The sequence below is a fragment of the Aethina tumida genome, chromosome 2 (genome assembly GCF_024364675.1).
Source record: "Aethina tumida isolate Nest 87 chromosome 2, icAetTumi1.1, whole genome shotgun sequence".
Classification (NCBI taxonomy): Eukaryota; Metazoa; Arthropoda; class Insecta; order Coleoptera; family Nitidulidae; genus Aethina; species Aethina tumida.
Window position 1 is genome coordinate 17,073,275 of NC_065436.1, and position 22,495 is coordinate 17,095,769.

Here is a 22,495-nt window from a genome sequence, read left to right on the forward strand (position 1 = left end):
AAAATAAAAACACATCCAATCATTTAAGAACATTTTTATTAAAATGATAGTGCTTAACATAAAGTAACAAAGTGAGGCACAGTACGCTTTATTCATCACATTTCTTTAAAAAAAATATATAATTCAACGCAGTATTATTTGCCAAACATAAAATACCTGTTACAAAAGAAGATCAGTACGTATTTCGTTTATTTAGGCTTCATATGAACGAGTAAAGCTCACCTACAGCCTATAAATCATCTAAAATAAAATATACTGAAACATACTCAGGTTCATTAACTACTTAAGCTCTCCTATAGTTAACAATTTACTAGGCTGTATCAACTGCTGTGATAATTAAAAATTTGCATATTTCATATTTATTTAAATATGCCTAAAAACTAAAGATATGTGCTTAAAGAAGGGCAGTGGCCAACAAATTTCTGTATTGAAATTTATCACATCATCGTCCATATCACCCAATATCAATTTAAATTCATGAGTCATCAGTTTTTAAATATACTTATTTAAAATATGTTTTTTTTATTCTTAAAAATAATGTTTTATATGGCCTTTTCACTCGAGAAATGATTAGATTAATTCCCAGTGTATTGCTTTTTTTCTTATCGAGAGTAGTATCAGATACATTGTTGTGGATAATCTAAAGATTTCAGTTTAAGGTTTTTGATATATTTTCCTTCTATCTAAACACCGACAGTTAATCGCAACATATATGTAAATTTAAGCGCCGCCTTAACTCCCCTATAAATTTCAATACAGCTACACAGAGCAGCTTAACAAACAACGGCTGAAATGGGATTTTCAGTTATATGTATGACATTAGTTGGCCACTGGCCTCCGCCCGGGAATTTAGACTTGAGCAGTTCTTCGAAGGAAGTTTTACGGAACAATGCCATTTTAGTGGGTGACAACGGAGCCACTGCAAAAAAATACATATTAAATTTTATTAACTATTTATATTGTTTTCAGAAAGTTAAACGTATAGCATTTGATTATTTGATTGATCATTTCACTGTAAGGATCATGGACTGACTGCATATTACAAATGCGCATACATTTAATCCTGATGTTCACATTTAAGAAAATATTAGTAGTCAAATGTAGTAATATATAAATTAATTAAATCACATTTAAAAATCAAAAAACACTTTTCAACATAAAAACATTGTTTATTGGGATCAGATTTAAACTACAGAGTGTTTGGGTGTATAAGTGCAAATAAAATAAATTCAAACATGCAAAATGTTAGGGTATTGTAATCTACGACATATTACGCACTGTTCAAGCTAACTCAGTTTGAAATAAATAAAACAGACAGGCATACAACCAAAACTCACAATATGACAGTCGTAGTCATGCGAATGAACCTATAAAAAACTGCATTCATTGAAGGTAATCTAAATTTTAACAAATATATTTGTTCAACCAGTTATTACTTAGATTTATATTAAAATGTGATCTGCACACTTAGGACAAATTAAATTAAATAAAGACAAACGAAATCTTAATAAAATGGTGTTCATGTTTAATGTAATAAAAAGACTGCACCAACATTAAATTAAGACTTCGATTATCTTGTTGTTACAGTATGAAACAATGACTAATTAGTTCAATTAACCCAATATTTTTAGTAACGTTAAAAATGGTGCCCTTATTCAATGAATTATTTTTTAAAGTATTCCCATGTTTCTGCTGTCATTTTTAACGTTATAAGTTTTGACTGATCTCTAAAGAAATTAGGTCAAAGTAAACAATGTTACAAGACTTGTTCGATTGAATTTTCTAAAATGCATAAAACACCAAGTCAGCAATCACCATACTGTGTCAAATGTTGTTAGTATTGTTAAGTGGTAGTTGGGTTAAATTTTGTTGCGAAATCCAGACTTACATGGAAGAGAGAGAATGCCTTTTGTTAGAGACAGGCCAGTCTTAAAATGTTTTACCTTCAACTGACACGTGGCTACTGGCCCGTCGTCGTACTTGCACGGCTAAAACAACACGACACATCTTGATATCCGCCAAAATTAGGAGCAAAATTGTTTTATTTTTTTTTTTTTAATTTCGCACCCCAACTACTGCTAATCAGCTCGTCACAAAAAAGCCGTGTCAAAACTAATAAAATGAATCAGCGATAAAACAAAAATGTTAACAAGGTTTAATTCAAATATGTTTAAAAGCATAAAGTCTTGTTAGAGGTTAGTTACATCATTTAGTATCAATCTACTGCAAAAACACTACTTACCTATAACATTTATTTCACTATTTATGCTTTCAATCATTTAAAGGAGCTTTACTTTATATTTACTCTAAATAATACCAATAATTGTGCTCTTCAACAACAATAAATTACACAAAACAAAAACTAAAACGTTCTAAAATTATATTTTTGTAATATTATACTATAAGGACACTGAATTTACTCATAAACAAATACTAGCACTAATAACATAGACATACATAATACAAGATTTATGCTTTTAAAACATATTTGTTGTGTTTCTATTTTAGCAGGGAGTGGGGCACTGGAAATGTATGGCTGAAAAGTAAAATAAATAAATTAAAACTATTGCTTGCGCTAAACTGGTGAGAAATTTTCTAGTGACACTAATCTATATCCGGCTCAAAACAGACTCCAGGTTTAGAAAAATATTGCTATTTTTAAAGTGTTTATTAAATGGTAACTTTGAATACAATATTTATTAAAGTTTACAGTAAGCTATATAACGTATATCAAAATCATAGTCACAGTTTTATCAGTTTAAATTATTTATAAAAATAAAGTTAGTTGTATTTTGTATAATAGAATGATTATTTGAGTGGTAACAATATTGAGGTATTATGAGAAAAGTAGAACAGTAAAAGGGCACAATTTTAGTACAACTTTGTTCATAAAACTTTTACACCCATTATTATTATGTTGTTGCCAACACACTGAGAAATTCAATAAATAATGTAAATGGTGTAATATAAATAGTATATACATTTTAATCACCCTGTGTATGAATGATAATTTTAGTAAAAGATTAACATTATTACAGATAGTTTGTACTAAGCAACATTGTCTTTGGTTTGGTACCATCAAAAATACAACAAACTTTAATCCATTCCTACACTTCGACAGCAACGGCAGTATTTCATCGTTTATTATCATTGCCAAAAATTATATAGCATTAAGAACGATAAAATTCACAAAATATAAATCTCTCGCAATATCAAAGCACTTCAGTAATTTACTAAGCCTAGTTATAGTCGACTAATATTTTTCCAATACTGGTTCTATTTTCGGACACAGTTTCACTGAACTTGCTACCATTATGAAATTCAGCGATGATTTTCAATGGGACACATATTATTTTAAACAATACATACCATTCGCGCACGTCCAACCAACGCAAACAATGTAAAATAAAAAAAACTCAGTGTACGATAGTGTTGTCGCTAATATAGTCGTTGACATATAGACGACTTCTTCAATCATAGACTCTTTGACATTATAAATCGATTTTGTAAACATATTGTGCTTAACGTAAGTGATTCTTCAATTGGGACTCTTTCATGGCTCTGATCTAGTTGTGCGTGAACGTAAAACTAAGAACTAGTTTTAACTGTTACATAGATATTCTGAAGGAACCACTTTATGCTAAGCACATTTAATCCGCATATTTTTCCTTCGAATTTCCATATAATTTTTAGGCACACATCAAAAAGATAAAAAGAGTCTACAAAATCATTAACTTCATCTACTTTAATATTGCTAAGCAGTGATAAGAGCGTGTATTTGTTTGTGGCATTACAATATTCGAATTTAACGATTGATCATTTTGTGTGGATAATACATTTTGTTTGTGGATGTCAATACATAAATATAAAAAGGCAGTGTTGAATATAATTTGATTCACAACGTAGACACAGTATAAATAAATGATATTATATATACTTTGTGACATAAACATGATCTAACATAACTCTGTGAATGTGAGATTATATTATAACATAAATTTGGGTGTACCTCCCTTTCCCTCAATGAAACTCAGGACTGGTTAGATAAATGTAGGTCTTGATTTCTAAGTTGCTATCAAATATTATGGTACCTGAACACTAGTAGGTTACTACAATGAAGAACCCCCTTTTGGTTTAGGAACAAGTTGATATTTATGTACCTAAAATTCCACTAGAAAAATGCGAAAATACCACACGAAATGACCTATATAATCATTTAATGTTTAGCAACAGTTATGTAATAAACATATAAATTTGATTACAATAAAATTTGGAAGAATTTAACAATTCTCGAGTATCCACGTAAAAGTACATACTAAGTCTTGCGGTTTTATATCAATTGTAAATTATGTATAAGAAAAACATAAGAGTGTGTATTGCTTCACTTACCATATCCCTCTCCTTGTAAGAATAATCTGAATGCTTCGCTAACTTTGCCTGGTTGCTCTTCTAATACCATGCCGCAATCTGAAATCTGGCCAAATATTTGAATAATAGAAAATTTCTTAACACAATACAATATTCGAGTTTAACGATAGTCTACCTTCATCCACGAAGAGTTCGTTGGGTCCAGACGACCGTTGAATGTTACGGTATCGTCGGCATGTGGACTTAGAGATCCCGTGATATTAATAACTGGCATACTGAGAGTACAGTCCTTCTTTTTGTTGGGATCCATTTCCCTGTGGATATTTAAGTCGGTCCTTCTAACGTAACTGTCAATGAACAACGCCAGGTTTGTAGGATTTACGTTTCGTTCGAAATAGCTTTTGTACACTTGAACTAGGTCATGGTTTCTTTCTTCGGTGTTCTAAAAAACGACATAAATATACAAATGAAACGTACGTTAGGAAGGACTAAAGATATAATTGAATTTTACCCTTCCAAAGTGATGCCACATGAGATAGTCAAGCACTCCCTGCGTCATGCCTTTCGATCTTAGATGCCTAGCGTTTAATTTTTGGTACCCCCATTCGATCCAACCAGCCTGGGTGCTTACACAGTTGACGAGACACAGTGCCGACACGTGCTCGGGATGGTTCAGGGCGAAGCGGGCCAGGATGTTGGCGCCCGCCCCTACGCCGAAACCGATGAATGATTTTAGGCCGAAGTGCGTCAGCACGTAGCTGAGCTGATTCGCCAGTTCTTCCATTGTTGGATAGATATAACTGAAAATAGATAAATTTTTGTAATTAATATGACAACATTTAAAAGTTATTACAGTTATAAGTGCAAGATTAGATACTTACTCTTCTGGAAGAGTTTGGGCGCCTTCTTCTTGACCTGGAGCATTAACATGATAGACGCAGAAATTCTCTAACAAAGCCCTCATATCAATGTAATTGAAGAATCCTTGAAAACTGGATATATCTGGAACGAAATTAATAAAATTAATTTAATAAATAAATTTATTTCATATTTTACTTACAGTTTAAACCCAAATCATGGTAAGTGATTATCGCGGGTTTGTTCCTTGATCCTTGAACAGCGACGACCAAATTTCCACGATCAGTTTCTACAACCTCCTCTTGTGCAGACGAGTCATCTCTAGACAGAGACCGGGCAGATGGGAATTGTAGCTGGATATTTTTTAATTCAATGTCGTCCATGCTATCAGAAGGCATTGTGCTAAAAATTAATTTAATTTGCATTTTAAATTATTGTACCATATATTTAACATTTTGTTTCAGTATTATTTGGTATGTTCTTCATAGATTTTAATAATATATTACATAAATATTTAATAAATAAGTGGTTGTATAATTTTTATATAAAATATTATGAAATCGTCATTATCACCACGATTTGTGGTCTGTAGTTTTATTATTTAATTATTTACTTATTTTACTGGCAAGTGATAAATATTAATACAATGATAATTAAAGGCTTTATAAGGTTTTGGTTTCTTGTAAAATTAAAGAAACAACTTTCCACAGTTACAGACATATGTACCTACATTAAAATAAAATTATTTATTAATTATTATACATTATATAATAAAAAATATAATGGAATATCTGGGTAACCATTGAAAATCATAATTTAATTACAAAATTATGTTGCCTAACCCGCATTGAATAATGGATATATCTAGTTCAGACTGTATTGACCTGAACAATATCCATTTAAAGAAAATATAGGATTTAGTGATCCTATTAAACGCATTAAACGGGAACACCATTTTAAAATATATCTGTCCTAAATTCAAAAATAAAATTTAATAAACTACTAACAATAAATATAAACCACTAAATACAAAAAAAAAATACTAGATTCACAAAATGGTATACCTAAAAGCGCTAAGTAAAGGAAAAAATACAGGGAGGGAAAACAAAGCGATATTTGGTGTGTATGTGTATCTTACCCCAAAAGGGCTGCCTCTTCAGCAACCCCAGAAGAAGGCATTTTTTCTCTATTTGTGTTTGTGTTTGCGCTATCAGTCCTAAAACAAAAGAAAAAGGAACCTATAAGGAGTCAAAATTCTACGCGAACAATACATACAATGTCACTACATGTGTGGGTTTGTCATTAAATTATGCATAGTATTACGGCCTTGAGGAACATTAATTTAATTTAGCTATACCAAAAAATACAAAAAACCTACAATTTTCATTTTAAAATTCACGTCAACACTTCCCAAAGAATGAATTGTCACAATTTACATCAGGATAAGATTATTAATTAATTCACTTACATTTAGAAATTTTGTTTTTAGTGCCTACAAAGGATTTTAATTTGACATAATTTATCAAGTGATATAATTAATGTTAACCGAAGCTAAATTCACAAGTAAAAATTAAATCAATAACAAAAATGTTTGCGAAATAATTCTGACCTAGAAAACATTTGAAACGTTCAGCACGAGGAAGAAATTATTTACATCGTTCAAGAAAATCCCGAGGTAAGCACTTGGGAAATCAAATCCGTCCTTCACAAATAATTCGCTACCAGCACTTATCGATGCTTTTGTGTCGATGAAAACGGAAATACTTTCGAACACTTTTTGTGGGCGTAAGTATTTCATGCTAGTGACAACGTCAGAATATCTCAATAAACGAAAACGGTTGTTTAATTTTTATTTGAAGATTTAGCTTTATTGTAACTTCGACAATCAATTGTTTATATTAATATATCAAGTTAAGCACTTCTTTTATCTTTCGTCACCACTTGAGTACTTTTTATTACAATTTGCCAATGTATGACGTATGTAAATATATTAATAACAAATAAATGTTAATTTAATCCCAGATTTAACTGGATTGTCAGACATAAATGAAATTGCGCCTTTAACAGTGGAATATTTTTGGCATAAATATCTGTCTGATCTGTTCATTGAGATAATCTATTCAATCGACTTAATTATATTGATTACATGTTTTGTCGGAAATGCGTTACAGTACTGAAACCTTAATGGTGTTCTCTATTTAATTAAGTGGGAAACAAAAACAGCCATACATACAGTCAACAGACACATGCGAGCATGCGTTACTTACCTTAACAACGAATCCAATCTTGCAAATTAATATACGCGGTTTGATCATGTTAACTCAAATATATGAAAAAGCAACTCAATATTTACAGATTTTTAAACAACGATTTCTATGATATAATTAAGTTATTGTGTGGGAGAATCAATGTTTACAAAAATATAAACATGGTTTGTATATTGCTCATTTAATATAAGCTAAATATGCGTCTCGACTAAAAATCAATGATGTTATTACAATTCATCACGCAACTACTTAATCAGGACTCGGATTTTTTATAATATTCAAAAATAGGTATTACAAAATGTATTGGAGGTACTCAAAATTGTTTAATTTATAATTACTATTTTATTTCTTTCTGAACAATCAACAACCATTATGTAAGTTACATTTACATTTAACTATAACATAAAATTAATTTTACAGCAGTTCCAAATTTGTCGTGAAACACACTGCCTTTGTTTTAAATGCAGTGAAGTCAATAAAACCTGTAATAACGGCGTTTTACACTATTGGTTAGTGTAAGTAATAAAAACAGTAATCGATAAGTGACCTTTTGATGTAACGTCCCGGTGACCTGCAAATCCACACAATGGGACTCGAATCTTCGATGTAGTACATGATCAACACAAAGAAATCGTCGTGGATCAAAAAAGCAACATACCAACAACCCGATCGAAGAAATCTGTTCGATGTGCTAATGTATTGAGTATTTTGAGTATTTTGGAGTAGTTCATGGCAATATAATAACGTGTTGTAAGTATATTAAACAACAAAGGTTGTATTTTTGTTACACAAAGGCAAATAGTAGTTTTCGAGTGATCGATTTTTAACCCAGTTCTGACGACATTATCTTAACAGACTACTTTTCCTGCGGAATACTAAGCAAGGGCAGTGCCCAGTCGAACAATTTTCTTTACACGAACGTGCTTCGGGGAACTGCGGCTATGCACTTAAATAATTTACTCAAACCGCCAACTTTCAGGGTGCAGCTTAAAATTATAGTCTTAGTGTGTCATTAATTTATACCTTTGTATGAACACTTGATCACACAATGGTATTGATTTATTTTGCGTAATTACACACGTTTTTTGTACATACAATGTAATAATATTTTTTATTTTCACTTAATAGAATTTCTTAGTGTTTATTTTTTTACTGCTCTATTTTTATTTATGTGTATTTATGGTTTCACTGAATTTTTGACACTGATTTTCTGCTATATAATTTTAAACATAATCTAAGATAAAACTTGTGTCTATTTTTCATCATGACCATTTGATTTTGTTAAAAATTTCTTGTTTCCCAAATATTTATTGGTTTATTTATTTAGACAAATGGTCCGATCAAAATAAATTGATGTTCAAAAGTTAATTTAGTTAATTATACTTGATTGTATATAAAGACAATAATTATTTTATTCATTTTTATAAAATTCGACACAAAAAGATGAAGAAAAAAATTGCTCTTTTTATATTATATATTTATTTTATATTTTATGTTTTTTATATTTTATATTTATTTTATATTTTAATTTTATATTTATTTTATATTTTATATCTTATATTTTATATTTTATATTTTATATTTTATATTTTATATTTTATATTTTATATTTTATATTTTATATTTTATATTTTATATTTTATATTTTATATTTTATATTTTATATTTTATATTTTATATTTTATATTTTATATTTTATATTTTATATTTTATATTTTATATTTTATATTTTATATTTTATATTTTATATTTTATATTTTATATTTTATATTTTATATTTTATATTTTATATTTTATATTTTATATTTTATATTTTATATTTTATATTTTATATTTTATATTTTATATTTTATATTTTATATTTTATATTTTATATTTTATATTTTATATTTTATATTTTATATTTTATATTTTATATTTTATATTTTATATTTTATATTTTATATTTTATATTTTATATTTTATATTTTATATTTTATATTTTATATTATTTTATATTTTATATTTTATATTTTATATTTTATATTTTATATTTTATATTTTATATTTTATATTTTATATTTTATATTTTATATTTTATATTTTATATTTTATATTTTATATTTTATATTTTATATTTTATATTTTATATTTTATATTTTATATTTTATATTTTATATTTTATATTTTATATTTTATATTTTATATTTTATATTTTATATTTTATATTTTATATTTTATATTTTATATTTTATATTTTATATTTTATATTTTATATTTTATATTTTATATTTTATATTTTATATTTTATATTTTATATTTTATATTTTATATTTTATATTTTATATTTATTTTATAACTGGTGGGCCACAAAAAATTTGCGTTTTAAAATTACAAACGGTTACATTTAGTTTTTTAAATAATTACAGTAGTAGAACAACTGAAATGTTGGAATTTGAAATCGCAGGTAGACTCAATGTCACACGAAGTTTTCTCTCTTGTGTACTCGATTTTTTTATTTGGCTGAACAGAAAGATCAAAGAGTGATAAACCAAAGAAAACTACCACAAATAAAGATAGATGTTTATGATTGAGTGCCAGTAGAGGCCCTACAGCGTTCACTTAGCAACAGGAAAACGACACAGGAACTCATAAAGCCCCAGTTTCGTTCATTAAGACCACCGCAAAGCTTGCATTTAATCCAAGACTATAAGCAACAACGATTGAAATATGCAAGTTCTCAGTAGTCTGTTCTACCAAGAGGTTATCCTCCAATTAAGCTAAATAAGATTGATGTGGTGCAATAACAATACAAATTTTTGATGACCTGACCACTGAAACTGTCTAGAAAGACAATATTTCTGGATAAAAATCAATACTATATCGTGAGTAGTAATCTCATATTCCTAATCATGAATATTTTTCCCTCCACCTTCAATTATAATGCTTTTTTCAATTCAAAAATCAAATCGAACAGATCCTTCACAGGGACGATATCGTAAAAAAACTCTTCAAAAAAAAAAAGACACGTTTGTCGTCCGCCTAGGCCTTAAGCTGCGTGATACCCTACCTGGAAGCAATGACGATGGGCTCGCGGGAAGCGGCCCGCTCAATCAGCCAGTCGTCCTTGTTCGTGGGGGCGGCCGATCCCGCGACAAAACTAAAAGCTTTCTTGACCCCGTCGAGCAGTCCGCGGGCGGGTGACGGGTGCTGGTACGCCGCCCCCGACACAGTGGTGGAGCGATACACGTCGCTCGAACCTGTCAGGGAGCGGTACGAGCCGGCCTGGCTGCTCCCGGGCATCGCGACGATGCCTAATGGCGAGCAGTTCGGCAGCTGGTCGTCCAATTACATCAACAAACGTTTACTTCATTCGAAATTGTACAGAACACAAGCGATTCCAGTCTGATTTTATGCCAGATATATGCAATAAGTAATTTTTTCAATACCTACTTAAAAACAGGCAGTCACAATTGATATTATGGGTGTAAAGATATTTTTAGAAAGTAATTGTGAATTTGTGTGAAAATACGTGACTAAATCAGATGTTTAAATTACATACTTATTTAGTGTGCATAAACATGTTATTAACTACTTTAGAATTACTATTTTATTTTTACCACACACACATGTAAAAATACTGCAATATTTATACTGAGGGTACCATTCTTGGACCTTCAATTGATATATGCAATTTAAGTGTAAATTTAAAACATTAATCAGCATACAATTTAGTATTTTATTTATGGAAGAAATTGCAGCAATATTTCTCATGTATTCAGTACATATTTCCCATATTCTATGGAAATTAAATTTCAGCCCTTAATTTATTATCTTGTGGTCGATATTCAAAAATTATTTAAAATTATTAAGGAAGATAAATGAAAGAAGACATATTTATCTTGATGAAAAAGTTAATACCAACTAAAGTATAATAAACGTTGGAACTCAGAATAAATACTTTCTTGTTTTACTCATATGCAATAGTTGAGACATAAAAAAACGCCTTAACCAAATTTATGATGGCTGCTTCTGATTCAGATAAGATGAACGTGTTAAACCAGTTTTTGAACTGTTGTAAGAGCATTTTTCCCATACAACGTAACTGAACAAAATACGTCTTATTCTTCATCAATAATTCATCGACACATTTATTACGTTAGTGTTAGTTTCAACTTGCATATCCTGGAATTAATGTGCCAAAAATGGGTTTGCAACCACCCATATCTAGGGCTAATCAATATTTAAAACGTCAATAACTTTTACTTTTCGTAATAAAGTTAAAAGCATAAAATTTGATAAAATGGTGCTGGATAAATCTGTACGATTCACAGGAAAAACAAATTTCATGCAGTTGGCACAAATCCAATAGGAAAATCGAACGACTTCATTTCCTGGAAGGTTACCTACAATCAGTTTCCACCTTTTCTGAACACACATAAAACACAACTTGAGAAATAATAAAATATTTTAATATTATTCATGACTGTTTATTAACTGCATAGTAGTTGACACACTATTTATGATGTAATAATATTTCGCGGTAATAATCAGTGTGTATATAAACATTTAGCGTAGCAAGTTAATACCTAGAATAAAATCAAACTGGAATAACACATGCAATAAAGCCAAAAAGCTTGGAAATTGAAAAAAACATTTGCGTGCAGGATGATTTAAATTTACTTTAGGATGTGTATCATTAAAGCTCTTAAAACAAGGAAACAAACATAAATTCAGTTAAAACTTAAATTGAATAATTGATTTAAATCATTATATAAACTGGTGTAATCTGCGTATACAAAAATGCCCTTTTAAAACTAACAAAATTGAATATATTTATTTAAAAGTATTTATTAATTGGAAATGTATTTAGTAAGTACCTAGGTATTATTGATTTTCCCCTTTTAGTTGTAGCCTGTATGACAACACCCTAAATTTGTAATAATATTATTTTGATGTAATATAATAACAAATCTGTATTGTGTAGCTTACTTACCTCACAGAAAAATTCGTTTTATTTTATTATTAATTCAAACAACAGAACAATTTCTTTAAAACACACCGTTCTGACGTTTCTACGATCTAAAACTGTTGTAATGCAAAGTCGGTTACCATTGGTTGCTAAGTAGTCACGTGACCACTCAATTTATTCCTCTATAAATCATTGGCGTAACACAATGTCAAATATGTTTAAATATGTCGCAGCACTTGTTAAAAGAAATAAAACTATACCCGTTATTATTATTTTAGACAAAGCAACATTTTTTCAATAATTGTATCTTATAGAAAAGTTATATTAAATAAAAATAGTGATGTATTTTCACAATAAACGAGACGTCCATGTTTAAGTAATATTGATTGAAATACAACACAAAGCTCTAAAGCGCCATCTTGAAAATAAACTTGGAACCGTAAATGATGTGGCGTCTGAAACTGTTTAAAACTGCGGTTGTCTTATAAACCGACATATAGATGGCAAAGTGTCCGTAAAAGCATTTTAATTATGGAAGCCACAGACCACACATGTAGTTCAATTTTTCTAATTAGGCTGACGATGAACTGGAAATAATAGAAGGTAAGTAAATACAATGAAAGTAAAGCCTTCAAAGACACCGTCCTGTAAATTTCTATAAATCCTCTGAAGTTTTGTTATGAACATTTTAAATGATCAATTTAGAAATTTAGGATATTTTCTTTAAAATATGTAAAGCCTGATATTCTCTTTATATACTAATCATAATTGTCGGTAAAGTTGCAGAATCGGTCACTCTAAGGAATATTTGTAGCGCATGCGTCAACTGGATTTGAAATCGTCTGTTTCGGAGATTTTAGACAGCATAGTTGCCAGATTTCATTTTTAACGAAATATGTAGAGAAATGATTTTTAGAAAAATATATATGTAATTTATTATGTTTTTTATGTATGACTTATATTATTTATGTGGTTGAATTCGAAAAGAGATAAAATTCAAATCACTTTATTAATTAGTATATTCATTTTTTATTTACTCTATATTTCTTTGGTAGTTTAACTATCTAATTAAAAGTTCTTTATTAAATAATTAGGTAAATTTTCAAAGGTAAATTAGGTAAATTTACAACATTAATATAAAATTAACAAAAAAGATATATTTATATATTTTATAATAAAAAACAAAATCAATTAAAACAAAAAAATCTATTCCACTGGATATTGCTCCCTAATACAATTTAAAATGCTCATAAAGATATTATGATTTTTAAATTTATTTCTCCATATGAATTCGTGGAGGTACGATGGAAACAGATCTTCCGAGGAACAGTCATGGTCTATGTAACTCGAAAAAAATTGTTCAATGCAAATATAGTATAAATTTATTAATAAATTGGAATAAATTAAAAAATAATAAAAATTAAAAACATTTTTAATTAAATACAATACAATTATCTATATAGTAAAATATATTAATTAATTAACGACCCGTATCAATAAATTAAGATTGTACAAAAAAAATAATAAATGCAGCACACAAATAATCTATAAAGTAAGATAACTTAAAATATGACTGCTAACAAATTAAAAATAATCTTACTAAAGGAATAAAAGTATAATATTTTAAAAATGAGAAAGATCTATGAAGTAAAATATATTAAATGAGCATACAAATAAATTAAGAAAGTAATTAGCAGAAGAATAGGAATAATATATTGTTTTTAAAAACGCCATAAGTATAATATTTTAATAATGAGCAATAATCATCAAATCAGAAGAAATAATATACTTACCAAAAAAATAAAAAGTATAATACGTACTCAACAACACAACAATAATTCAACCATAAAAAATGATTCGAATATTTTGACCGTTGCAAACCGACAACACTGCACTTCAAAATGTTCAAGAAGCGCGAAATCAGCGTCTCACGACGCATGCGCTAGATAATGTTCCTTAGAGTGACCGATTCTGCAACTTTACCTAATTGTCACTTATGTGGTCTATAAAAGGTGTATTAAAAATGATGTTTCTTAACATAAACAAAATGTTATCAACCATTTAAACATTTCAAACCTTTCAACCAGTGTGAATGATTTAAATAATGATAATTATTCTCTTAATAATTCTCTTAACTCTTCCCTTCGTATTTTAAAATTGAAAATTGGTTATTACACATAAATTAAACGTTTCACTTCCGACCCGCACCTTGAATTCATCAGTTTGCGGAAAATTTGTTAAATCTGCTTTCTTAAAACCAGTTTCAAGATTATTTACCGGTGTAGAAAATAAAGTAAACAATGGCGTCGCGTCTGAGATCAGCGGTTTAATTTAAATTGCATTATCATTAATTCCTTCCAATTCCTTGAGCCAATATTTATAATCCATGTTATAAAGATATAAAAATACTAATTGCAATTTTGTAAAATAATATTTTGCCATTTTTTAAATTATAATAAGTTATTTGCAAATAAAAAAAAAATTATAAAAGTTTTGTTTGAAGAATCATCCCAATTTGTATTCTACAGTTAAATTATGTTACCAAAGTAATTTAAAACCTACCTATAGAATCTTGTTTTCAATAACTTGAGAGTGCTGCTGCTGAGAATGCTTATAAAATACACATATTTGGAATTAAATAATTATAACAATACTGAAAAACTAACACTTGCATTTTAAATTTTATGGAAGTTTCAATTTTCCTGTTCACCATTGTTAATGAAAGCGCATGCGTCAACTTGGTTTGAAATCATCTGTTTAGAAGCACAGTTGCCAGATTTCAGTTTTAACAAAATATATAGAGAAAAATGTTATTAGAAAAATTTATATTTATTTTATTTTGTGATTTTTTTTATATTCAAATTGTTTATTACATTTGTTTAGAAATGTAATTAAATATGATGATTAATATTTGGATAATCTTTTTAAAAAATATGTAAGTAAATATTGTTTTGTAAAATATTAATAATATAGATATACGTCAAACCAAGTTAAATTTAATAACATTCAATTTATTTACAATGAATTTGGACTAAATTAATAAAAACTATACTTTAAATTATGAAATTACATTAGAATACAATAATTAATTTTTGGTATGGCACATTTAATTTATTTGCATTTAATCCATATTATAAAAGTCAAAATTATATTTTAAAATGTAAATTTAATTTTATTTTATATTCATTAATGCAAAATAATGTTTAATTATTATAAAAAATATGATTTCCAACTTAATATTTATGAGTTACAAACTAAAATTAATTCTTAAACAAATATAATAAACAATACCACCAAAATTAATCAAAAGTATATTTTATATTTTAATTAGTTTTTGTTTAAATTTATTATTGATAAATAATGTAAATGCTTCTCAAATGGGCCCTATTGTATATAAGATTGTTTTATAAAAAACAATTTGATTAATATTAGTTGAAATGAATGTACAGGTTAAATCCATTTTTTCATTTCTTATAACATTACAATTTTTTTATATATGTGTGTACTCAAATTAAATTAATCGTGTATCAAAAATCCTTGTAATCACACAGTCAAAAATAAGTCATTTATACTAATGAATTTATTATAATATATATTTTTTTATTAGTAAATTTATTAATTTTTTAATAATTTATACCTTGACGTAACGTATTCAAGACTCGCAAGGTCGCAAGATTTAGGTTAGAATAAGACATGTCCCCTGTCTTCACTTGGATTTGCATTTGTCTCCGCAAGAGTGAAAGAGAAAGAAATACATGTTCATGAGTGTTCGACAAGGACGAAAGTAGTATACAGCGGATGAGCCACGTAAGTAAGCTGTGCATATTTGTGTGGTCGGCGATTTCAATTGTTATTTTTCATAATTGCAGTTTTGGACAGGAGAAGGGGAAAATTTACTTATTTTGATATTTGAGAAACATTTACAGGTGTGAGGTTTGCTGTGACAATTATTATTTTTCCCTTTTAGTTTCACTGAATATTCAAGTTTGTATTTGTAGTATGTATCACTTATATTAATAATAAATTTAAACAAAAACTAATTAAAATATAAAATAAAATAATAAAATTGTGTGATTTTAACATCAGAATTATGAAAATTTGAAGAAATTTTGAGTGTTACACTAAGATTATTTATTATATTCGTTTAAGAATTAATATCAGTTTAGGACTCATCAATATTAATATAATACTGTAGTACAAAACAACACTTATTTTGTTATCCTTTAAACATACTATCTAAATGTATTTTAAAATTTAACTGTAAATTTGTTTTACTGACAACTGAGAAAGTTGAAAATCATATTTTTTATAATAATTAAAAATTATTTTGTATTAATGAATATAAAATAAAAATTTAAATTTACATTTTAAATTATAATTTTGACTTTTATAATATGGATTAAATGCAAATAAATTAAATGTGCCATAGCAAGAATTAATTATTGTATTTAAATGTAATTTCATAATTTAAAGTATAGCATTTATTAATTTAGTTCAAATCATTGTAAATAAATTGAAATTTATTAAATTTGGCTTGATTTGACGAATATCTATATTAATAATATTTTACAAAACAATACTTAATTATTTTTTAAAAAGATTATCCAAATGTATTAATTAAAATATTAATTGTCATTTTCAATTACATATTTTAAAATTTGACTACGAATTTGTATTACAGAGAAACACAAAAATGAAAATACATTTAAAATTAATTTTATATTTTAAGTTGTAATTTTTACAAATATAATTCAAAAAATAACAGCATACAAATTAAATAGGTCACAGGTGCATGTATCTGTTCCAGGAATCGCAAAAACTGGTTTATGCTGCATTTCTATTGGTCGTCGTGGTGCACAAAACGATATTTGCAGTTTAAACAGTTTTTGATTTTGGTAAGAATCAGACTCATCCTCTGACTTTCCTCAGTTTTTCAATATTTTTCACAAATTGTTCATCGAGGTAACTTTGTAAATGTGTTTTGTGGTGTTCTGTGTTCTTAACACTGGTTTTGGTGATTTTAACGGAGGATTTTATGGAAATTGGGGTATGTTTTATCAGAAATTTTTATATTACAATAGAAGTTTATTTCATTTTGGGTCACATCGATATAATTACAATTTATAACAATATTTTTTTCTTTTTAATCTTTAAAAATATATAAATACGACTAAAATAAATAAAACAATAACAATAAATAAATTGTACTATATACAAGTAATGGTTTTTATATTTTTATAATTATATATTTTTAATCATGTACGAAGACAAAATTATCTAGATTTAATTTCTAATCAAAATTCGAATTTTGCATTTGTTCTCCGTAAGAGTGAAAGAGAAAGAAATACATGTTCACAAGTGTTAGAGAAGGACGAAAGTAGCAATCGGTGGATACGCCGTCAAGTAAGCTGTGCAAATTTGTGTGGCCGACACTTTCAATTATTATTTCTAAGAATCGCACTTTTAGATATATTTGTGACATTTATATTAATATTAAATTTTAACATAAATTGGTTAATTTGACTAATATCACAATAGAAATTTATTTCATTTTGGGATACATCTATATAATTTCAATTTATCACAATATATATTTTTTTAATCATTAAAAAATATGTAAATACGAGTACAATAAATAAAACAAAAACGATGAATAAATTGTACTATATACAACTAATGGTTTGTATATTTAAAATTATGAATTTTTAATCATGTACGAAGACAGAATTATCAAGATTCAGTTCCAATCAAAATTCGAATTTTGCATTTGTTCTCCGTAAGAGTGAAAGAGAAAGAAATACATGTTCACGAGTGTTAGAGAAGGACGAAAGTAACAATCGGTGGATGCCCCGTCAAGTAAGCTGTGCAAGTTTGTGATACGCGTTATCAATTGTTATTTCTAAGATTCGCAGTTTCAGAGAGGAGAAGGGGAAATTATCGAGTTTTGTTGTTTTTGAGTGATTTTAATAAGGTTCGCAGTGACGATTATTTTGTTCCGTTTTTAAATTCGTTATTCGTCATTTATATTAATATTACAGTTAAACATAAATTAGTTAATTAGTCTAATTAATGTACTTAAATGTAATTTCATATTTTAAAATTTCAACCATGGATTTTATGAATTATAGGTATGTTTCATTTACATTACATTATTGTTAATTTTAATAGGAAGGTCCTCCTCATTTCAGTTTTCCATGTTTTCTTCAGTTCCACATGGCAAAATTGTCGCCGTTATTTAATCGTACAGATAATTTATATATACATTTTTTGTAGGAAATTGAATGCTTTTCAGAAAAAGGAAATTTTTTCATAACTCTTATCGTTTAGAATATAATGTCTAATGTATTATGTTGTAGATAAGGAAATATTATAAAAGGCCCAACGTATGTTTTTGTAGGAAATTAAAACTAATTAAAATATAAAACATATATATTGTTCTTGAATTTGTTTTTCATTGTTGCAGGATTCCTCTGTCCAAATTGTGTGATTTAACATCGGAATTATAAAAATTTGAAGAAATTTTGGGTATGTTACACTGAGATTATTAATTATATTTGTTTAGGAATTAATTTCTAAATGTATTAAATAAAATTTAAATTTACCTTTATAAACTCATATTTTAAAATTTAGCTGTAAATTTGTTTTGCTGACAACTGAGAAAGTTGAAAATCATATTTTTAATAATAATTAAAAATTAATTTGCATTAATGAATTTCATAATTTAAAGAATAGTTTTTATTAATTTAGTCCAAATTCTTTGTAAATAAATTGAATGTTATTAAATTTGACTTGGTTTGACATATGTCGATATTATTGATATTTTACAAAAAATATTTACTTACATTTTTTTGTATCAATAATAAATTTAAACAAAAACTAATTAAATATATAAAATATTTAGTATATAAAATATACTTAATATTAAGTTGAAAATCATATTTTTTATAATAATTAAAAATTATTTTGCATTAATGAATATAAAATAAAATTTAAAGTTTCATTAAAATATTATTTTATAATATGGATTAAATGCAAATAAATTAAATGTGCCATAACAAAAATTATTTATTGTATTTTAATGTAATTTCATATTTAAAGTATAGTTTTTATTAACTTAGTCCAAATTCATTGTAAATAAATTAATTGTTATTAAAATTGACTTGGTTTGATATATATCGATATTATTATTATTTTACAAAACAATACTTACTTATTTAAAAAAAAATGTATTAAATAAAATATTAATTATCATTTTTAATTACATATTTTAAAATTTGACTACGAATTGAGAAATCAAACTTATGATATTACGACTAAAATGCTATTACTAAACATTTTAAATAATTATTAATAAAAATCATTTAATGACTTACTTAATTTTCACAGCAAAATATTTACATATTTTTAAAAAATTCGACTCCAAACATTTTAGTCAGTCTCAACTGCGGTTTCCTTTTCATATATAAAAATGACCTTTGAACAATCAGTTTCCTCTATGTGTTTTGATAATATTCGTAAAAGTAAAAAATTAACTCTTTTGGGACAGCCTGAATAATTTTTATTCATTTAGTTAAGTACCCATAATCCATGTTGTAACAAGAAATTTCACATAATTGATAGATAGTTGTATATATTCCTCAAAATTTATTGATCATCATTGGTATGCATACTGGAGAACACCTTAGCGATAAAAAAATATAAAAAGTACAATTTATTAAACTTTTGGAAAGATAATATTAAACTTAGTAGACCACCTGCAGCAGCTTCTTATATAGTCTACAATGTATCTTAGAAGTAATAAAATTCGGAAAGCACACGTTAGGGAGTCGTTTTACTTCCTCCAAGTCAATTTCCAATCTTCATCCTAAAATCTTACATACTCCATAAATATAAGGAAATTTATAAGACTGGGTAAGGTTTAAATGGGCAGGTATAAATATGGGTTAACATCTAGGTGTGATTTGAAATTTAAATTTGTTTAGTTTCGCAAAAAAAGATTATTTTATGGGAATTTTATACGATCCTAGAATAGAAATGATTTTATATTAAAATTACTTACGATTAAACTAATTAACAAAAGCAATTTGGATAATTACTTCCGCACGTAAATAAATATTTAATTTATAAATAAAGTTAATTAGAATTTCATTAGTGTTGCCACTATGTAATTTAACGAAAGGATACTGCCAATTTAGAAAAAGTAAAACTAAAGAAATTACACAGTAGCCATAAAGTTTATGAGGGTAATAAATGAACAAAATCATTCACAAGTTTATAATCAACATTTACGTGTTATGCTTATACGTATAGATAATTCTACGATTTTAATTTATTAAGTTAATGTAATTTAACAATAAGTATCATTGGACAGAATGCTCCGTTTGAAAGGGTCTGTCCTGAGGCTTAATAATTTGCTTTAATAATTTTCATCTTACTTGCATAATGCATACGTGGTATAAAAATTGTACAACCACAAAAACGTACCATCAATCTCGCAGATTATCGGACAACCGATTAGATTTTCCGACCAATAAAATGCGAACCAGTCGTTCCCTAATAAAATTACTCACCCGTCCAAATCAACGAATGCCATGTTTACATGTCCGGTATCGTGCTTGAAGTAAGCCAAACGACTTACGGGACGTAGACCGGAACTTTTAGAGGAGAGGGCTTCTGGAATATTAGCTGTGGAAATTGATGTACCGGAATCTGAATTATTTGTGAGCATCCTGGTCCCGGCGGTCCCTCTCGACGTTTTTACGGTATTTATCGCATCCCTCCTGCAAAGCCGATTAGTGTTATTGATTGATCGTTTAACATAAATTATGTCGATAATTATGGTTTATAACACTATCGGAGTTAATCTTTTATGTCAAATTTAATATTTTTAGGGTTAGTTAGTTATTTATGATTATTTATTTATTAACGACTGTTTTATTGCTCAATTGTTAATCGGACTATGCATTACAGTGTATAAAGTAAGTTTTTTACAAACTTGACATATATCAACAACTTTCCATTGACATATTAAAACTACTTAAAAGTATTAATTTTATAATTTGGCAGATAACACAGCAATGGTACTTACATGTATGTGTGCTCCAATAATTCAGAAGCGTTTAATAATTCTTTCATCATGTTTCAAATTTGTTTTTTTTAAATCCAAAGTTAATTTGCGACTCTGATAAAAAATTCCATTCATCCGAATTGGCCCATTTATACAAATGGATCGTTGAATTTATAACTGAAGATAAATAGGAAATTATTCAGCATAAGTTTATCATACATTTTGCTTATTTTCTAAATTTGTATCTAATTTTAATAGTTAAAGTTACACTAGAATCTCGTCGTTCTCGACCGAGAGAGATGAGTACTCTTAGGAGAAATTTCACTGTTTTTAAACCCGCTAATATAATATAACTTAATCAGACCATAAAATAGGGTAGATCTAGGTAATAAACAAATCATAAAGCCTTTTCAACAGAAATCTCAAAATTTACAACTAAACGTTGAATGAATGAATTTTATTTTACTGATACTGTCAGACTTACCAACGTATATGTTGTTCATTTTTCTTTTGTGCACCTTTCTTATATCAAAATAATCGACATAAAAGTGCACTATATGGACAAAAATATAGAAAAACTACATGTTTTTCCATGATTTAATCATATTACATATTTCGTCAACTTACTATGTATGTTATGTATCTTACTGTCATATCTTTTTATGTAAATTGTATTGTAACTAACTGCAACCACCCCAAACTTTTTTTTTAAAATCTAATTAACATAGTTCATCAGACTAAACATATATAAAAACAGAAGAATGAACCCAATTTTTACAGAGTTAAAATATCTAAGGAATGATCCAAGTTGCTAACATATCTTATTTTAATTTGCAAAAATTCTAAAAATATTTTTTTGACATTAAAAGATAAGAAATGCATGGACATGAAATCTCTCTTTATCTTGGTGACAACTGGGAGGCGAAATAAACCTACACATTGTTAGTCAAATGGGTTCATGCTCAACATGCTCAAAATATGATA

At 27.3% G+C, this 22,495-nt stretch overlaps 1 protein-coding gene across 8 annotated transcripts; it reads right to left on the minus strand.

Moving 5' to 3' along the window:
* Positions 1 to 19: 19 nt before the first annotated feature.
* Positions 20 to 21,631, minus strand: LOC109595880 (protein NDRG3). 8 transcript variants are annotated; one of them, XM_020011318.2, is made up of 10 exons: positions 12,469 to 12,570; positions 10,543 to 10,808; positions 6,365 to 6,442; positions 5,429 to 5,628; positions 5,250 to 5,370; positions 4,880 to 5,168; positions 4,544 to 4,810; positions 4,390 to 4,474; positions 1,944 to 1,988; positions 20 to 919 (listed from the first exon to the last, which is right to left on the minus strand). In XM_020011318.2, exons 2-10 carry the CDS (start codon positions 10,773 to 10,775, stop codon positions 774 to 776), a joined length of 1,464 nt encoding a protein of 487 aa, XP_019866877.1. In that variant the 5' UTR covers positions 10,776 to 10,808; positions 12,469 to 12,570; the 3' UTR covers positions 20 to 773. The 8 variants fall into 8 exon arrangements, with proteins under 8 accessions (XP_019866877.1, XP_049818502.1, XP_049818505.1 ...); XM_020011314.2 differs by having other exon boundaries at positions 779 to 919; positions 1,889 to 1,988; XM_049962545.1 differs by lacking the exons at positions 6,365 to 6,442; positions 10,543 to 10,808; positions 12,469 to 12,570 and adding exons at positions 21,015 to 21,224; positions 21,533 to 21,631.
* Positions 21,632 to 22,495: the final 864 nt, after the last annotated feature.